The 16,520-nt window shown below is 39.0% G+C and overlaps 1 protein-coding gene across 5 annotated transcripts in view; it reads right to left on the reverse strand.

Annotated features, from left to right (window-relative positions):
• The window catches only part of Scai (suppressor of cancer cell invasion), a 108,917-nt gene that overhangs the window by 10,059 nt on the left and 82,338 nt on the right, over positions 1 to 16,520 (reverse strand). For 3 of the 5 annotated variants that reach the window (XM_076928696.1, XM_076928695.1, XM_076928693.1), the window contains 4 exons: positions 15,962 to 16,043; positions 6,759 to 6,831; positions 4,029 to 4,202; positions 3,789 to 3,843 (listed from right to left, as the gene is read on the reverse strand). In XM_076928696.1, the coding sequence (XP_076784811.1) occupies positions 3,789 to 3,843; positions 4,029 to 4,202; positions 6,759 to 6,831; positions 15,962 to 16,043 (384 nt within the window). Of the gene's footprint in view, positions 1 to 3,742; positions 3,844 to 4,028; positions 4,203 to 6,758; positions 6,832 to 15,961; positions 16,044 to 16,520 lie in introns of all 5 variants that reach the window. The other 2 variants (XM_034495280.2, XM_076928694.1) reach the window with 1 other exon arrangement.

The raw sequence follows: 16,520 nt of genomic DNA on the forward strand, positions 1-16,520 counted from the left end.
CATTTAAAAAGCTTAGTCTTCATAAACTTATTGTTAAATGAAAAAATCTTCACCACCACTCCTAATGAGTGAAAGGCAGACTGGAGCCCATCCACCTGGATGGGCGCAGACTGTAGGTCTGTGGCACCCAGTGCAGCCTGTACACAAGCCCTTTCATACCTTGTCAAGGGAGTATTAATGACCTGTGTTGAAAAATGGCCTGGCAGTTTCTAGAAATGGAACACACATCAACTTTCTGTCAATAAAACTCAAAAAGTAGGAAGGGCAAGTGGTCCTGATGGACAGTACATATGACACAGTGAACTCACACTGGATGTCAATCACAAAAGAAAAGCAACTAGTGATAGGAGAAGACAGTGGCTCTTGACAGTGGAGAGGACAAGGAAGCCCTGCCTCTAGGAATAAGAGGCAGGGCAGTGATGTCTGAGTTTCCTAATGATCATCTTTGAAGAGACTGAAAATAAGAAGAGCTTGTGTTTCCATACAAGTTAAAAAGTTAAAGTTGCTGACTAAGCTGAAGCCTAGTGGTGAGGCAGCATAAAAGACACTTTTATTAAAGTCTTCTCTGTATGTGAACAAAAATTCAGAGTTAAAACTCAAAATATGTCTGCAAAGACTCACACAACGTCTTCTACTTTGTACTGAAGCAGAGTTTCATTGACAGCTAATATTACAGCTGTCCAGGTGATCAGCAACAACAGAAAAAAGGACTATTACTCAGAAAGAAAATGAACTAAGCAGAGTTGGAGGAACAGCTCAGTGGTTCAGAACACTTGTTGATCTGGACTTGGTTCCCAATACCCACAATGGAGGCTCAAAACCACCCCAAACCCCAGTTCCAGGAGATCTGATGATATCTTCCTGCTTCTGTGGGCACCACACATTCATGTGGTACACATACATGCATGCAAGCAAAACACTTACACACAAAAAAAATAAATAAAAAATGAGAAGCTAGTGATATATAAAACAAAAAATGCACTAATCTTAGTAACAGCTTTACACAAGATTCTACGCAATGCGATTCAGGTTCATGATATGGATGTGAAAACCATCATGTGAGCAGCGATCTGTGATGTAGTGGTTCATAGACTCTCCAGAAGGGCTCAGAGGAAACATTCTGGAATGACGCTGTCCTGTGGTTTAGTACAAGTTTGCACTCACAATAATACAATGTATACTTCAGTTTTGTGCATTTTACTGTAAGCATACATTGTGGGGCATACCTATAATCCTGGTACTCAGGAGGCTGAGGCAGGTGGACAGAAAGTTCAAGGCCAGCCTGGACTAAATGGTGAGACTATCAATTATACAAAGCCAAACTAGAAAAAAGATGAAAGTATATAGTAGAATACTTTGAAACTACAAGTTGTAAAATGCTTTAAGAGAGAGAGAGAGAGAGAGAGAGAGAGAGAGAGAGAGAGAGAGAGAGAGAAAAAGAGAGAAAACCAAAAAACCTCATGGTCTATAAGTTAAAAAATGCAACGGATAACATTAAAATCCAAAAACCCTGAGCACCAACTTGGCCAGGACTCACTCAGTTCAGTGCATTCTCCCAAAGCTTATCGGAGAAACTTATTGCAGTAGATAGTATAACATGAAGACCTGCATCTGGACAATGTGGAGAGAATGGGATTGTGGTGCATTCAATCCTAAACAGATGTCTTCATTATTCCAAATCCCAGGTGCTGGGATGACCTTTCTTCACATTGTATGAAGGTGTGTCCCTGTATTTTCAGTTGTTAATTCTTGGTGGAGAGGTAAATGCTGGCAGGATTTTGGTACTGTCATTTCTATGGCCCATCACCCAGTTTTCCATATGTAAATGCTTGTTTTCCTCACCTGCCCAAAAGATGAAGATCAGGCAGCCCTCATCACCTAAAGGCAACCCTAAGAGGTGGATCAGGTAATGTTCTGCTGCTGAGTGGTTCAGACTGAAACACAGGTTTTCTGTAATAAAGAGCTGACATCTGGACCTGGGGCAGAAAGTATGGTGGGGACAGGACTTCTAGAAGGAGGAGGGGGAGAGGGGAGGAAGGGAAGAAAAATAGAGAAAATGGGGGACAGGGGAGAGGGAGATGAAGAGGGCAGGCTTGGAAGAGAATGGAAAGGAGCAGGAAGGTAAAGAGCTACCCCCATGGCAGGGACACTGTGCGTGTGGTGGGCGTCAGGTTAAGTTAGAATTTAGCAGAGCGTCTGCTCCAGCTAAAAGACAGCAGCTTTAAGCTATATAAGAAGGCCCATGCTTAATTAAATAGAGAGCTGGTCCAAGAAAGCCCTGTAATACTCAGGGCTCAGGGACCTATGCAAAAGAAGAGGTGAAAAGACTTTCTAGACACACAGGGGTGATATACACATGCGCTCAGAGACTGATAGATGTAGAAGGACCAGCACAGGAAAGACTTTCTGGACACACAGGGGTGATATACACATGCGCTCACAGAGACTGATAGATGCAGAAGGACCAGCACAGGAAAGACTTTCTAGACACACAGGGGTGATATACACATGCGCTCACAGAGACTGATAGATGCAGAAGGACCAGCACAGGTACCAACCAGACAAAATCCTAACCCCAACCAAGAAGCATTGTTACCTTCTGGGAAAAGGAATGAGTTTTCTACAATGGTGTATCACTAGGTTTATCAAACATATTCCAGGACAGATCCCATGTCCAAGAGTAGCTAGCCAACATGAAATACATCCCATGTGTTTTGTGTGCATTTTTTTGTTTATTATTATTATTCTTCGACTTACTGGTCTTTTTATTTGTTAGTTTTTTTTTTAAACGAGGTCTCACCATGTAGCCTTGGTTGGCTTGGAGCTCACTATGTAGACTAGGCAGGCCTCAAACTCAGAGAGAGCCTTCTGATTGTCTCCTGAGTGCTGAGACTAAAGGCGTGCACTAACTATAACTGTATCATTTATATAATAATAAACATCTGGAAGCAATCCAAATATCCATTATTGGCAGAATGGTAACTGAGTCAGTAGCAAAGAATGAAAACTGTAATCAACTTGGCTCCTTTTAACAACATGCCATTCATACATGTACATATATGCATGTAAAAGGGTATATATGTATTTTATGTTTTAGTGGTGCTGCTGATTGAACTCAGGACACTGTGCCCATTAGGTGGGCATTCTACCACTGAGCTATATCTCTAGCCCTCAGAACACCACTGGCTGAAATAAAGCAATATAAACCAGTCATATACTAGACAGAAATGAAAATACACAAGGTTTTAATAAAAGCCAAATGATTACAGCACTCAGGAGATCAACTGCATTTGAGGAGAGATTTGGCAGGACCCACAGCAGTATTCCCAAGTAAAGACAGTGTCTTATATATTCCAGGCTACCCTCAAACTCAATAGGTAGCCAAGGGTGACCTTGAACTTGGACCTCTACCTCTGAAGTACTGGGAATGAAGCAGCTCATGAAAATGTTCCTAATGGGAACATGTGTCACAGTATTGTTAATCTTTTTCTATCTATTCATTTCAGCTCTTCAAGATAAGGTTTTACTGTGAATTCCAGGCTGAGCTTGAACTACTGAGTTCTGGGATTACAAGCATGCACCACCGTGCCTACAATACTATTCATCTTAATGCTACACATGCTTACTTCTAAATACTATTCTGGATCTATTGAGAGTTTATTTAATGTAAGTAAAATATAATAAATAATACTCAATAACAAATTAAAATGGTGAACTTGGTTTTTAATGGTTCTCTGCCTACCCGAAAGGCCTTGTGCATCCTCATGGTGGCTGAACAGAAGACAAACCTTGTGAGAAGCAATCGAAGAAATTCATCACCAAAAAACTGGAGGAAGGCCTGATCTGCAGAGAGGAAGGGACAGTGAAAGGAGGTGACATGAAAATGACACTTCAATAGGCAACTAAGTTAAGGGAAGGCTTCATGTCTGGGACAAGTACCTTTAAAAAACCTATACAATATATAGCAGGAAACCATTTAAGCCACTACAGTAAGCTTTGTTAAGTTTTCAGGTAGATTAGCAGGGTACCTATTGAACGTGAATGGGTCAGTAGCTGGGCAATATCACGGTTGATTTTTCGAAGATATTCTTGACATTTTTCCCACAGGCCTCTACGCATGCTTGACAATCCAGACACAAATAGGAAGGCCATTAGAGGATTGTTCAAAAAGAGCGTGAAGAGGCTACCTCGCTGAGACTGATCTGTAATAACAAACATGTTACATACAGACAAGAGTTTTACAAAGGGTTAGCAAACACATGAGGAATATTTTAATATACTAATAATGTGTAAAATTAAAGCTGTATCAGTAAATCACAATTCAACAAGTTAATTCTTTATGAAGCTATGAAAACACATCCTAGGCAACTGCCTTCTAAATAAAATAAGAATACTGAGCCTCCTTCATTATGAATGATAAATAAATACATTTCTTATTATCTGAACAACTAGCCAACTTCATCTGAATGTGGCAAGTGTTGACCATGAAGCATCCATGATGTAAGTATCTGATGAGCATCTGACTTACCAACTTTCATGACTTGTTCTTTCTCTGTAACTCAGGCCCTTTTTGAGACAGGGCCTTATGGAGCCTAGGCTGGCCTTAAACTCATGAAGTAGCTAAGGACAAAAGACTCTTGTCTTTTTCCCTCCCAAGTGTGGGATGATAGGTATGTGCAACCACATCCGGCTCTCTGGCTGGCTCTTTAATGTCAACATTTTCTTTCTTTAGCACTACACACTCCGATCTCAGCTCTTAGTCCACGGTTGAGCTCCCAATCCCACCATCTCCTACTTCTCTCAGTGTCCCTCTAACTCACTCTCTATGCCGCTCTTTCACCCTCCTCTGTTGAACATCTTTCACTCAAATCTTTCCAGTCATATCACCAATCTTGAAAGGGTTTTTATCATTCAGTCACACTGTCCATTGCCAGAGTCACTACTTTAACTGCTCACATAGCTCAGGGCTATGACAAATATAATTTCCTGGCTGAAACATTCCTGTTCAGTCATTCCTCATCCCTATCTACCATCCCTCTCCTTGCTTACTCCTCTGTGTTAATAACAGTTCCTTGTTTGTTCTCCCATGCTTCCTCCTGTTAGGTCATCTCTACCTTCTACTAGGCATTGGTTCTATAAGAAACAACTGTATTATCAGATGCAATGCTGTTCCCCAGTGCCTAGCACAATGCCTGATAAATAAATGAATGAATAACATATGTCTTGACTAAGGATAGAGCTACAGACATAAAAAAATGTAGGAACCTTATCAAATACATCTACTACTTTGTGGCTAGAGTACCCAAGCCCTGTTGTAACAATGTTATTGAATAAATCCTGAATGTTTTCAATATAAGAATATTCAATATGTCTGGTGGCTGAACTTTACTTAAAAGTATTTGTAGTCTAAATTTTATAGTATAAAGATAGGATTCTAGCAAAAAACCATTAAAGACATGAACTATTAACAGCATATACTGGGTGCTTTCTAGATACATAGCACTACACTACAGGGTTAAGTAATATTATTATTTGATAGATGAAGTAATTGAGGCACAAAATGGCTTAATAACATTTCAAAGTCACAGAGACTTTGCTAACAAGCTAACAAGAGGCTAGGTTGGGACTCATATTCAGTTGGCAGCCTTAAGTCTGTGTTTTCTTCCTCTGTGTATTGAATTCTCTAACTGAATGTTGGTATTAACACTTGACCATGTAGTTTTAAATAAAACTACATTAGAACAGGATGATGACAGCACTCTCTAGTAGTGGGAAGAGGTTATGTTCCTCCAGAAACAGTAATAAATAGGATGCAAAATCCTCAAAGCAGGAGAATTTTACCGTTGTTTGAAGGTAAGTTCTATCCCTTAGGATTTGGTTTTAGTTATGTGAACTTAGAACTGCTACAAGATTTTCCCTGTTAAATAGCAGAACTTACCTTAAAACAACGGTGTAAGTCTCCAGCTTCTCTCAGGCATTCAAGTGCTGACCATCACTTCCTGTGTCAAACTATGTCAGCAGACAGGACTTCTGGCTGGGAAGTAGCAGTGAAATGCCATCTCCCACAGAGAGACATCGGCACTGTTCACAGTCAGGGAGACAGTGAAACAGTTCAAATACTGCTAAGACAGTGTGAAGTCTCACTTAGCATTGACCTAGGAAATGACTGGGAGTTAGAATTAGATCTTATGTGTAACCTAGTGAGGACAAAATACTAAGGGCAAAAGGCTTCCATTTGTAGCCACTGGTGAAATGGCCCAAACAAACTTGTCCTTCTGGTGAATTCTGAAGAAATTTTTATTTTAAAAGTATAAGATAAAAATTCACATAAAACAAAACAAGCAAAGAAAGAAAAAAGCCTTTGAAGTTGTGCCAATTCAAGTATCCTAACTCTTAGACACAGCCTGAGAAGTTTCCTAGGCCAGCAGTTCTATGGTCTTCAAAGATGTCTAAGGTGCATAATCAAAGATGTAGAAAAATCATGCTATATGAGTATGACAAGAAAAATCAGAACCATTTTTTAAATCTAAAAAAGCCAGGAGGTCTCTAACAGCAAGAGATCAAACTATTGCTTTTTCAGATATGAATTGCCATATGTAGTACATTAGGGAAGCCTTGTCCACAAGGATTCCAGATATATTTCAGATTAACACTTGCTACAAATATCACATATCCGTGTCTAATCATGATGGGAGGTCATAACAAATACAGTCTTTATTCATTAAGACCTATTGGTGTAACAGGCACCGAGAACTTACCTTGCAAAGCTTTTGGATATGCCGTGGGAGAAAGAAGGCAGACGAGTGGCTGTCCAAACAAATTTGTAAAATTCTGCAATATATAAGCATTTAAGACTTTTATTAAAGATTTGACAAATTCTAATTTTTCAGTGTACATCACTAGTGTATAGATTGGGTTTTTAAAGTTATAAACAGATAACTGGTGCAGGTCATCTGGGTCTCTAGAAACAGTGTTCCTATGGGATATACCAGGGCCCATTTTCAAGAAGATCTAGTTTTCTGCCTCAAAGGTACTTCCCTTCCTGAGACTCATGGCAACACCTCATACAGGATAATACTGAAGTGCTCATTACAGCAAGAACTAAGTGCACATTCAGACTGCAAGTGGACTCTGCATAATTTAGGATATCATTTCTCTTAAGGTAGATGTATTATAATAAACACAGTTTTAATGCAAATTATTTGGTGAAGCAACAAAAAGGCATATATAATTCCTAGGATGAAACTGAATAAGCCAAGCCAAAGAGTTAAAAATTCTAAAGGGTAAAACCAAAGACAAACAAATGGAAAGTAAGACTATGTTCTTACTGATAAACCCACCCTAAAATGTCATGACAATAGTGCATTACAATTTCAACTAATCTCAATAAAGAGCTACTAGTGTTTTCCCCCACAATAAGAAAATGTGCCTGGCGGTGGTGGCATACACCTTTAATTTCAGAACTTGGGAGGTGAAGGCAGGCTGATCTCTGTGAGTTCGAGGTCAGCCTGGTCTACAGTGTAAGATCCAGGACAACCAGCTACACAGAGAAACCCTGTCATGAAAAACCAAAAAAAAAAAAAAAAAAAAAAAAAAAAGAAAAAGAAAAAAATGTTAAAGTTTACATAGTTAAATTAGTCAGGAAAGTAAAAAAGAAGACTCAGTAACTATTCAAGCACTGGTACAAGAGTGAGCAGAAAACAAATGGAAAAGAATGAAACGTGCAAAAAAAGGACCTGAAAATATATATGACTGCTATATGTATAACATAGATTTCTACACATCTAGAAAAACATGCTGTTTCCATACCTTGTGCTATATATTTGGATGAATATTAAGCAATAAAAAATCTAAATGAAAAAAGGCCCAAAACCTAGCAAGTTATTTTTGTGGCCTGAAAGCTCTTCTTACCTATTACGATTGCTAAGATTAATAAAGCCAATTATATAATTAAAAATCAAAAACCTAGTGCAGTACTCTAAGCCATGAAAGGTGGAAATACTGGCAATCCCAGCACTTGGGAGGTGCAGATAGTAGGGTCAGAAGTTGTTGGGGCCAGCCTGTACTCCAAAAGACTATGTCTCCAAACAAAAAAACCAAATGAACAAATGAAAGAAACAAGTTGTCCCCCTGCCCCCCAGCTTGCCTATCATGTATGAGGTCCTTGAATTCTGAAGAAAGTGATCACGGCATTATTCTACATTTTGGAAATACCTGTGGGTCCAAGGTCTCGTCTTTCTGCCTGTTAATCAAACTTTCTGTCTCTGACACTGACTGACACACACACACACACACACACACACACACACACACACTCTCACCATACTGTGTAGTATTATAATAGGCCTGAGAGCCAGCTTATAAAGTTAGCTTTGGCTGGCTTCTGGAAGCTACATGTGGGAAAAGTCACATGACTGGGCTTACTCTGTCTAGTTGGGGCAAATGACACTTCAAGGAGAACCCCGATATTCAGTGTTTCCTCTGGAAGCCTGGTAGAGGATACCCTAGTAATCAGTTCTCAATGAAAGCCCTGACTTTAGTTCTCTAGTAAGTCAGTCTTTAAAATTTTGTGACTGGGTTTCACAAAATCCAAGTTGGTCTGCTTCTGATCATCCAGCCTCTATGTCCTAAGTACTGAGAATACAAACCAGAGCTTCACGAATGGTAGGCAAACACTCTACCAACTGATATGCACCCCAAGCCCTGTAATAAGCATCTCTAAAAGAAAACACTTAACCCACATAGTTGGAATTTGTTGCTGGGGAATGAAGTGCATCCTGTATGACTACTGGGCCAGCACCTTGGAAATTTAGAACTGTTTTTTTTTTCCAGGTTCCCTTACATTCCTTATCTATTGCTGATTTTGCAATTATCATCTTATTGTACTAAGTCTTCACATAATTATATGCTAACTACTGGATCCTCCTTTAAATTATGTGCATTTGAGGACTATTGTAAGGTCCTCTGATAGACAATACTGGGTTGTATATATTCTTTATTCACTTAGGTACAGGGTATGGTGACGTTGCTTAGACTGGATTTGAATTCATAGGATTAAGTGAACCTCCCACCTCAATCTCCTAAATATTTCAAACTATAAGCACAGGTGACCATGTCTAACATATCAGATTATATTTAAATTTTAGGACTTGGTTGGTAAAATACTTGCCAAATAAGCATAAAAACCTGAGTTCAATGTCTAACAAATGTGAAAAAAGCAAAATGCAGTAACATGTGCTTATAATGCTGAACTTGGGGCTCAAGGGACAACTAACCTAGAATGATAGGCAAATCCTAGGTCCTAGTGAAAGACTCTGTATAAAATAACAAGGCATAGCTAGCAAAATGGCTCAGCAGGTAAAGGTGCTTGCAGACATCGCTGACAACTTGTTGGATCCCCAGAAACCAAATGGTAGAAGGAAAGAACTGATTTCAAGTTGTCTTGAACTTCACAATGCACAACCCACTCCCAGACGCACATGTGCGCGTGTGCGTGCGTGCATTTGTGTGTGTGTGTGTGTGTGTGTAAACAAAAAACATTTTAGGAGATAAAGAAATAGCTCAGCAGTTAAGAGTACCCCCTACTCTTCCAGAGGACCCAAGTTTGGTTCCACCCCTGTTATGTCAGGCAGCTGACAAGTGCCTGTAACTCTAGCTCTAGGATATACAATAAATACCCTTCTTCTGCACTTTGTGGACAACCATACATATATTCTAATATTCATTCTCTTTCTCTCTCTCTCTCTCTCTCTCTCTCTCTCTCTCTCTCTCTCTCTCACACACACACACACACACACACACACACACAGACTCACTTTTAAAAATCTCTAAGTTAAAAAAACTGAATCAAACTGCAAGGCCTGGTGATTCATGTCTATTACTTGAGACTGGAGGATCTTAAATTCAAGACCAAACTGAGCTATGAAACAGAACAACAACTCCAGTAATAACTTCTATCAATAGATAAAGTGTCTTTTTTACAAGGTCCATTTTCAGTAAATACTCACTGAGGAGATGGAGCAGACACTGTCTCAGGTGGTAGAGATAGGGCAGTAAACAAAACAGAAAAAACCTTGTCTCCCTGAAGATGATACAGACAGAACCCCAGTAAACAAGATGAATAAGTTATATAAAGCCCTCAAAGGTAACAAGGAGTCCAGATACAGAACATGAAATTCAAGCAATTACATCAACAGCACAGGCTTTATTCATTATTTATTAATTTATTTTTAAAATCTGACCAAATGTAATGGTCTAAAGTTTTATTTTTGTTTTTAAGATGATTTATTTTTATTTAATGTGCATTGGTGTTTTGCCACATGTATATATGTCTGTGTGAGGGTGTCAGAACCCCGGAATTGGAGTTATAGACAGTTATGAGCTGCCATGTGGGTGCTGGGAATTGAACCTGTGTCCTCTGGAAGAGCAGTCAATGTTCTTAACTGCTGAGGATCTCTCCAGCCCCTAGTACAGGTTTTATAATCAGACTGTTTAAACCGAGGTAAGCTACCATTTAGTTGAGTGTGTGACCCTGGGTAAAAATGCTTCAACTAGGGCTGGAGAAATGGCTCGGTGGGCAACAGTACTAGTCTTCCTTGCAGAAGACCTGGGTTCAATTCCCAACACCTACACAGTGGCTTACAACCATATGTAAGTCAGGGTCCATGGAATCTGGCACCCTCTTCTGGCCTCTATGGGTACTATATGCAGGTGGTGGTGTATAGACATGCATATAGACAAAATATTCACACACATAACACAAAAATCAAATATTTACAAAATGCTTAAAATTTCTGTGCCTTGGTTTTCTTGTAAGTCAAATGAGGATAATAAAAGTGGCAACAGTGGGCCTCGAGGTACAGTCCTGTAGTTATTTAGGAAGAATATTACAAGTTCAAGGCTGGCGTGAGCTATATATAGAGTAAGTTCAAAGCCCTAAGCAACTTAAGTGAGACACCACAATCTCCAAGTAGAACAGAAAAAAGAAGGGCCAGGGATGAAGCTCAGAGGCAGAGTGCTTGCCTAGAATGTGTGAGACTCTACATTCTAACTCAGTACTGAAAATGAAGTGACCAATGAGCTGTGTGAGAATTAAATGTGCACAAGAACATAAAACATTTAGGAGAATACATAGTACCAGTTGTCATAATACAAATATTAACTATTATGGTTTTAAACAACAATAAAGTCACAAGGTGAGGAAGGCTTGTGATCTGAAACATGGCAGTTAGCAAGGACCTAAGTGATTTCATTTGTTCAAACACCTGAAAAACAGGAGGTACCTTTGAAAATGCAATTAAGATAGAAAGAAGAGAATGCAAAGAGTCAGAACATAAGATTGCCTGGATTATTGAAAACTAGGAAGAAAATCAGTGCAGCTGAAGAGACTGGCAAGAAAGATGGTCAAAGATGCCTGTGTGGCCTGCCTGCTGAGTGAGGGAAGTCATGGGAGAGTTTGAGCAGAGAAGGAACATCCCGACAAATTGGCACATGTGCAGAAGAAGAGGTACAGAAGGAGGAGCAGATAAGTCTTGTTGGGAGGTTACTGCAACAACTCAGGTGACTGGGAACAGCAGCATGGGCTGGGGGGACAATGGAGTCCACCAGATATTGGACATTTAACTAGATCTTACAAGGTTTCATGTTCTAAGAGGGAAGAATACTAACATCAAGAATAAAGGCAAGACTTTCAGCTGGAACAAGTATAAAGAGCAAAATAGGCTCTAACCAAGACGGGAGGCTAGAGGTAGAAGTGGTCTAGAATTGTTTTTGGTATGACTGTTTCTGTTAGTTTGCAATTGCTTAAAGAATTTTGAACTGGATACAGAGTAGGTAGATATAATGTTATATGTGGAGTTGTAGAGACAGAGGTCTGACCTGGAGATACCACACTTGGAAGAAGCCAGTAGGGAAACAGTAATGAAGTCATGAAACTAAGTATGAGTATAAGGGGGTCTACTATAGCTGCAAAATAAGATGACAGGATGGAACCCAGGGACACTCCAAAGATGGTTAGAGACATGAAGAAAAACCACTAGAAGACATTGGGAAAAATAAGCTAAGGCCTGACCTTGGCTAGCTTAAGGCAAACTAGTAGCTTGAATTTAGGTTTTGAATGTCACACCTAGAAAAGGGCAGAGATGGTGAGGTATTCTTATGTGCCCACATTAGAGAAGAATCCTACAGGGCTACACCATTAAATTAAGAATGAAGTAAAACCAACACTCATATGTTCTCCTATTAGTACCCACAGAGCAGTAGAATAATGTGTCCTGGTATTGAGTTCAAGACACACTGTTCTCCTAAATTAGTTCCTGCAGGTCAGCTTTCCTACAAATCTTCAGCCCGAGTATCTACTTAGGACCCAAAAGGGTCCTAAGCTGGTGGTTCTTCTAGATGTTTTGTTTAAGCAAACACAAACCTCCAGTAACTGAAGGCTCCATGAAGTTTTTCCAGTTTTAAGGATAATAAGCTTGCGTGTACCCATGTGCAAGCACACACACACACACACACACACCCCACAAAATCACAATGCATACCCATAAACAAAATAAAAATTTAAACTTCAAAAATAAACATTTGTAAACCCAATCACTGAAAATGCCATCTTAAATAGCAAAAGTAGACTCAAGTATAGGAATTATGTGATAAACAAGACCAATAACTACTTATTGAGCTCAAAGAAGTAAAAGCAAAGACTAAAAATAATAAACTATAATGAGCAATATATGAAAATGCTGACACCAACATGAAACTCAAGATGGATTAATAATGTGTTAGACACTGTTAAAGAGACAATGAGATCTAAAGCAGACTGGGGGGGGCGGCGGGGGGGGGGGAACGAAGACAGAATCCCCAACAGAGAAACATGATGATAGAAAATACTAAAGAAGCTAAGAAATTTAGAAAGCCTGCAAGGGTCCCAGGAGAAGATGTGAGGCAGACTCAAGAGTCAGTAAGTAAAGAGATAACAGCTGAGAACTGTCATTATCATTATGAAAACTCCAACTTAACCAATTCAAGTCATCTAACAGACTCTGACATGTTCAACCAAATATTTATTCACCACAGACTAACTCCAGATTACTAGAGGCTAAGAGAAGTAATTTTAAAAGAGAGAAAACAAACAAACAAACAAACAAACAAACAGAACTCTGGAATTTTGGGGGTGCTGGCAGGAGACCAGGTATAACTGACTATGTGGTTAAGAAGTCATACCAGAGTAAAGCAATTTGCACACATGAAACACATTAGTTCTGGGCTGTTTTGTGATGCAAAGTTCCCTTTCTTTCAAAAGTGGAATAAATTTGGAATGAGAAAGAAGAGTTACACAGGACATTTAATCTTTAGTATAAAGATTACATATGGAGAAGGATACAGTATCATCTCATCACCATTCAACATGTATTTATTAAGAATCTTAAATGTGAGGCAGGAGGACAAGGATACATGTATGTAAACAGCCACAGTGTACACATCCAGGAAAGCATACATATGCTGATAGTTAGAGCTTGGAATTCTAGGAAGAATGAGTTTTACCTGATAAATATCATATATGCATAAAGGAAGACCTAAAGACCTGACATAGAGCTTACCACACAACTAAACGCTCCATCTCAATTATGACAAGTCCTATCCACTCACCCAGTTTCTCAACTCCATTCTAAAATAGAACCAAAAAAGTGAGGATTATGATACTCTGAATGAAGTTTCATATAAAAGAGGCAAAAAGAAACAGAGACAACTCAGAACATAGGAAATCAGGGAATATGAGATAGATTTCTGTGGCTGAAGAGTAGCTAGGTAAAGCACTCACCTAGCATGATGTGAGGCCCTGGCTTACAAAACACACAAAATAAAGTAACATACACACAAGTAAAATAATCACTTATGTTCCCAAGGATATGAGAAAACATTTCAAACATGAGAAAAAGTAAATTATATATGTCTACTGTGTGTGCATATATATTTATTATATTCATACACACATCTATTTTTTCTAACTGTATCTATATTAAAGAAAAAAGACAGTACCCTGATCTGGGAGTATTTTAAACTTAGTGGCCATTTTATTGAATTATTTTATTGATTTTTCTGTTTTCTGTACTGTTGGGAGCCGACTTTAGTAGAAAGCGGCTAGATCAACTTTGCAGCCATCTGGAACCATATACCCTGATGAAAGACTTGGTTGTCAAAAGCCTATAACAGCTGAAGCACACTCTGATAAATATATTGTTTATCCCACATAGCTTGTTTTGCTGTTTAGTGACCTCAGCTGTATGGTGCACGTGGTAAAATGTTTTCACCTGTGTTCTCCTGCTTGTGTATATAAATACCTCAGAATTCCCTTCAATAAGGGAGACTTGAGAAAATAGAAGAGACTGAATCACACCCTGTCTTGTCTCCATTCTTCGCGTCTCCTGCCCCAAGAGCCACACTCTCTCTTGATCAGAGCACTTAGCCCCAAAAGTGTTGAAGCAAAGTGTTGAGGCAGAATGTGGGCCTCAACACTGTACTACTCTTAAAGAACTTTTATATATATACGTAATTTATGTATTTATATGCTGGATCTTCTTGTCTAGATATTTTTGTCTGAGAAGTGGGGGTGGGGGAACTCACTCTATAGCCCAAGCTGTTCTAAACTCTAATCCTGTTCTGGCCTTCCTTAGGGCCTTGCAGCTCCCTCTTATATTCAATACATACACAAATTAAGAAAGTACACAGATTAAAGTTTCCTAAAAACCCAAAATTCTAACACTGAACTTAACAAAATGGGTAGCAAGAAACATGCTAAAAAATAAAAAAATTAGGGTGGTTAGATGCTCTTAGAATTCAGGCTTGTTTCATTCATTCATTCATTCATTCATTCATTCATTCATTCATTCTGTTTTTCAAGATAGGATTTCTCTGTGTAAATGCTCTTAGAATTCAGGCTTGTTCCACCCACCCACCCACCCACCCATCCATCCATCCATCCATTTGACAGGGTTTCTCTGTGTAACAGCCCTGGTTTTTCTGGAACTTATTTGCAGACCAGGCTGGCCTTGAACTCACAGAGATCTGCTGGCCATTGCCTCCTGAGTACTGGGACTAAAGGTGTGCACCATCACACTTGGCCAGGTTTTATTTTTAAAATGAAAGTAAACATGAGAAAAAAAATGAAAAACATACATGTGGGGGTCACCATTCTTGGCTACTCAGCCATTTCCACTGACATAATAGAATAAACTGGGTAATGTTTGCTTTTCTATTCATGTTGAAGACCACAGCAGAAGAAGCTTTCAGGAGCAGAAACAAGAACCCAGTCCAGTGTGGACATCCTGTCCCCTAATTTAAGCTTGTTTTGCTTTACTATATATTATTATAGCTTGAATTCTGACAACTTCAAAGTGTCTTGCTGCTGGTGCTTTTGGAGTCATTGAGGGTTTGTTTCCAAAGCAAACAATTGCAAAAGTACTTCCAGGTTAAACCACATTCAGACTCAATAGTGGAAAAACAAAGCATATGTAAAATTGTTAATATTTAAGATCATTACTATGTAACATGAGAAGGAGTTTCATTTAAACCATGTGTGCATTAAATTAGGTGTGCAGAAAGGAAAAGTGTTTAAAACTAGAAAATAAGCTACCCATATTATCTCTAGCTCTGTAAAGAAAAGCAGTCTGGGTTATATAACAAAAATAAACCTCCCACCAGAGATCTTGGAAATCTTGAAAATTTTTTTCCTGCAGGAGGATTTATTATTTTCCACTGAGAGTCCATTCATGCGTTTCTTCTTGTTTCTATTCATAGCATCAGATCCTGACTAGCATGCACAACCTCAAAAGAAAAGAAACACTAAATACAAACTGTAAAATTAAAGAAGCAAAACAAAGCAAAATAAAAGGGCATATGTTAGAAGTGGGGACCCTGGGGTCACTGCTATATACCTGAAGTGTAAAATAGCTCTCCAGGGACTCACCTTGTAGGCAACACTATTGGAGGAGTCCACAATGATGAACAGGGGTTTCCTTGTGAATGGATAGAGATCTCCAGGATGAAGGCTGCAGGAAAAACAATGAGAAATTGTGCAACTGTATGGCCAAGTCTCAGAAACAGTATTCTACAGTTTGGTTTTCCCAACACAGCATTACAAGGAAAACAAAACTAAGGAGCAAACACATAGAGATACATGTGCATTTATTGGGGCATGTTGATTCTACCTGGAAAAAAGTTCAAAGATAATTGTTATTCAAGACTAAATAAATAAATGGTGCAGTGGTGTGTTACCTATATAGATCCTGCATGCAGGAGACTTAAAGAGAAGAACAACTTGAGTCCTGGAATTCAAGAGCAGTATGGGCAGCGTCAGTGAGACAAACGAACCCCTCAGCTAAAAAAGACCCATATGTAAACATGACTAATCCATGGCATGGGAACCTCATAGTTCCTTGGCTATTTGCATCTATTGTATTGCTAGAACCTCAACTTAGAATTGACCTTAATACATGCATGTAATCAAAATGGTATAAAAGCATAAA

Source organism: Arvicanthis niloticus, chromosome 2 (genome assembly GCF_011762505.2).
Source record: "Arvicanthis niloticus isolate mArvNil1 chromosome 2, mArvNil1.pat.X, whole genome shotgun sequence".
Classification (NCBI taxonomy): domain Eukaryota; kingdom Metazoa; phylum Chordata; class Mammalia; order Rodentia; family Muridae; genus Arvicanthis; species Arvicanthis niloticus.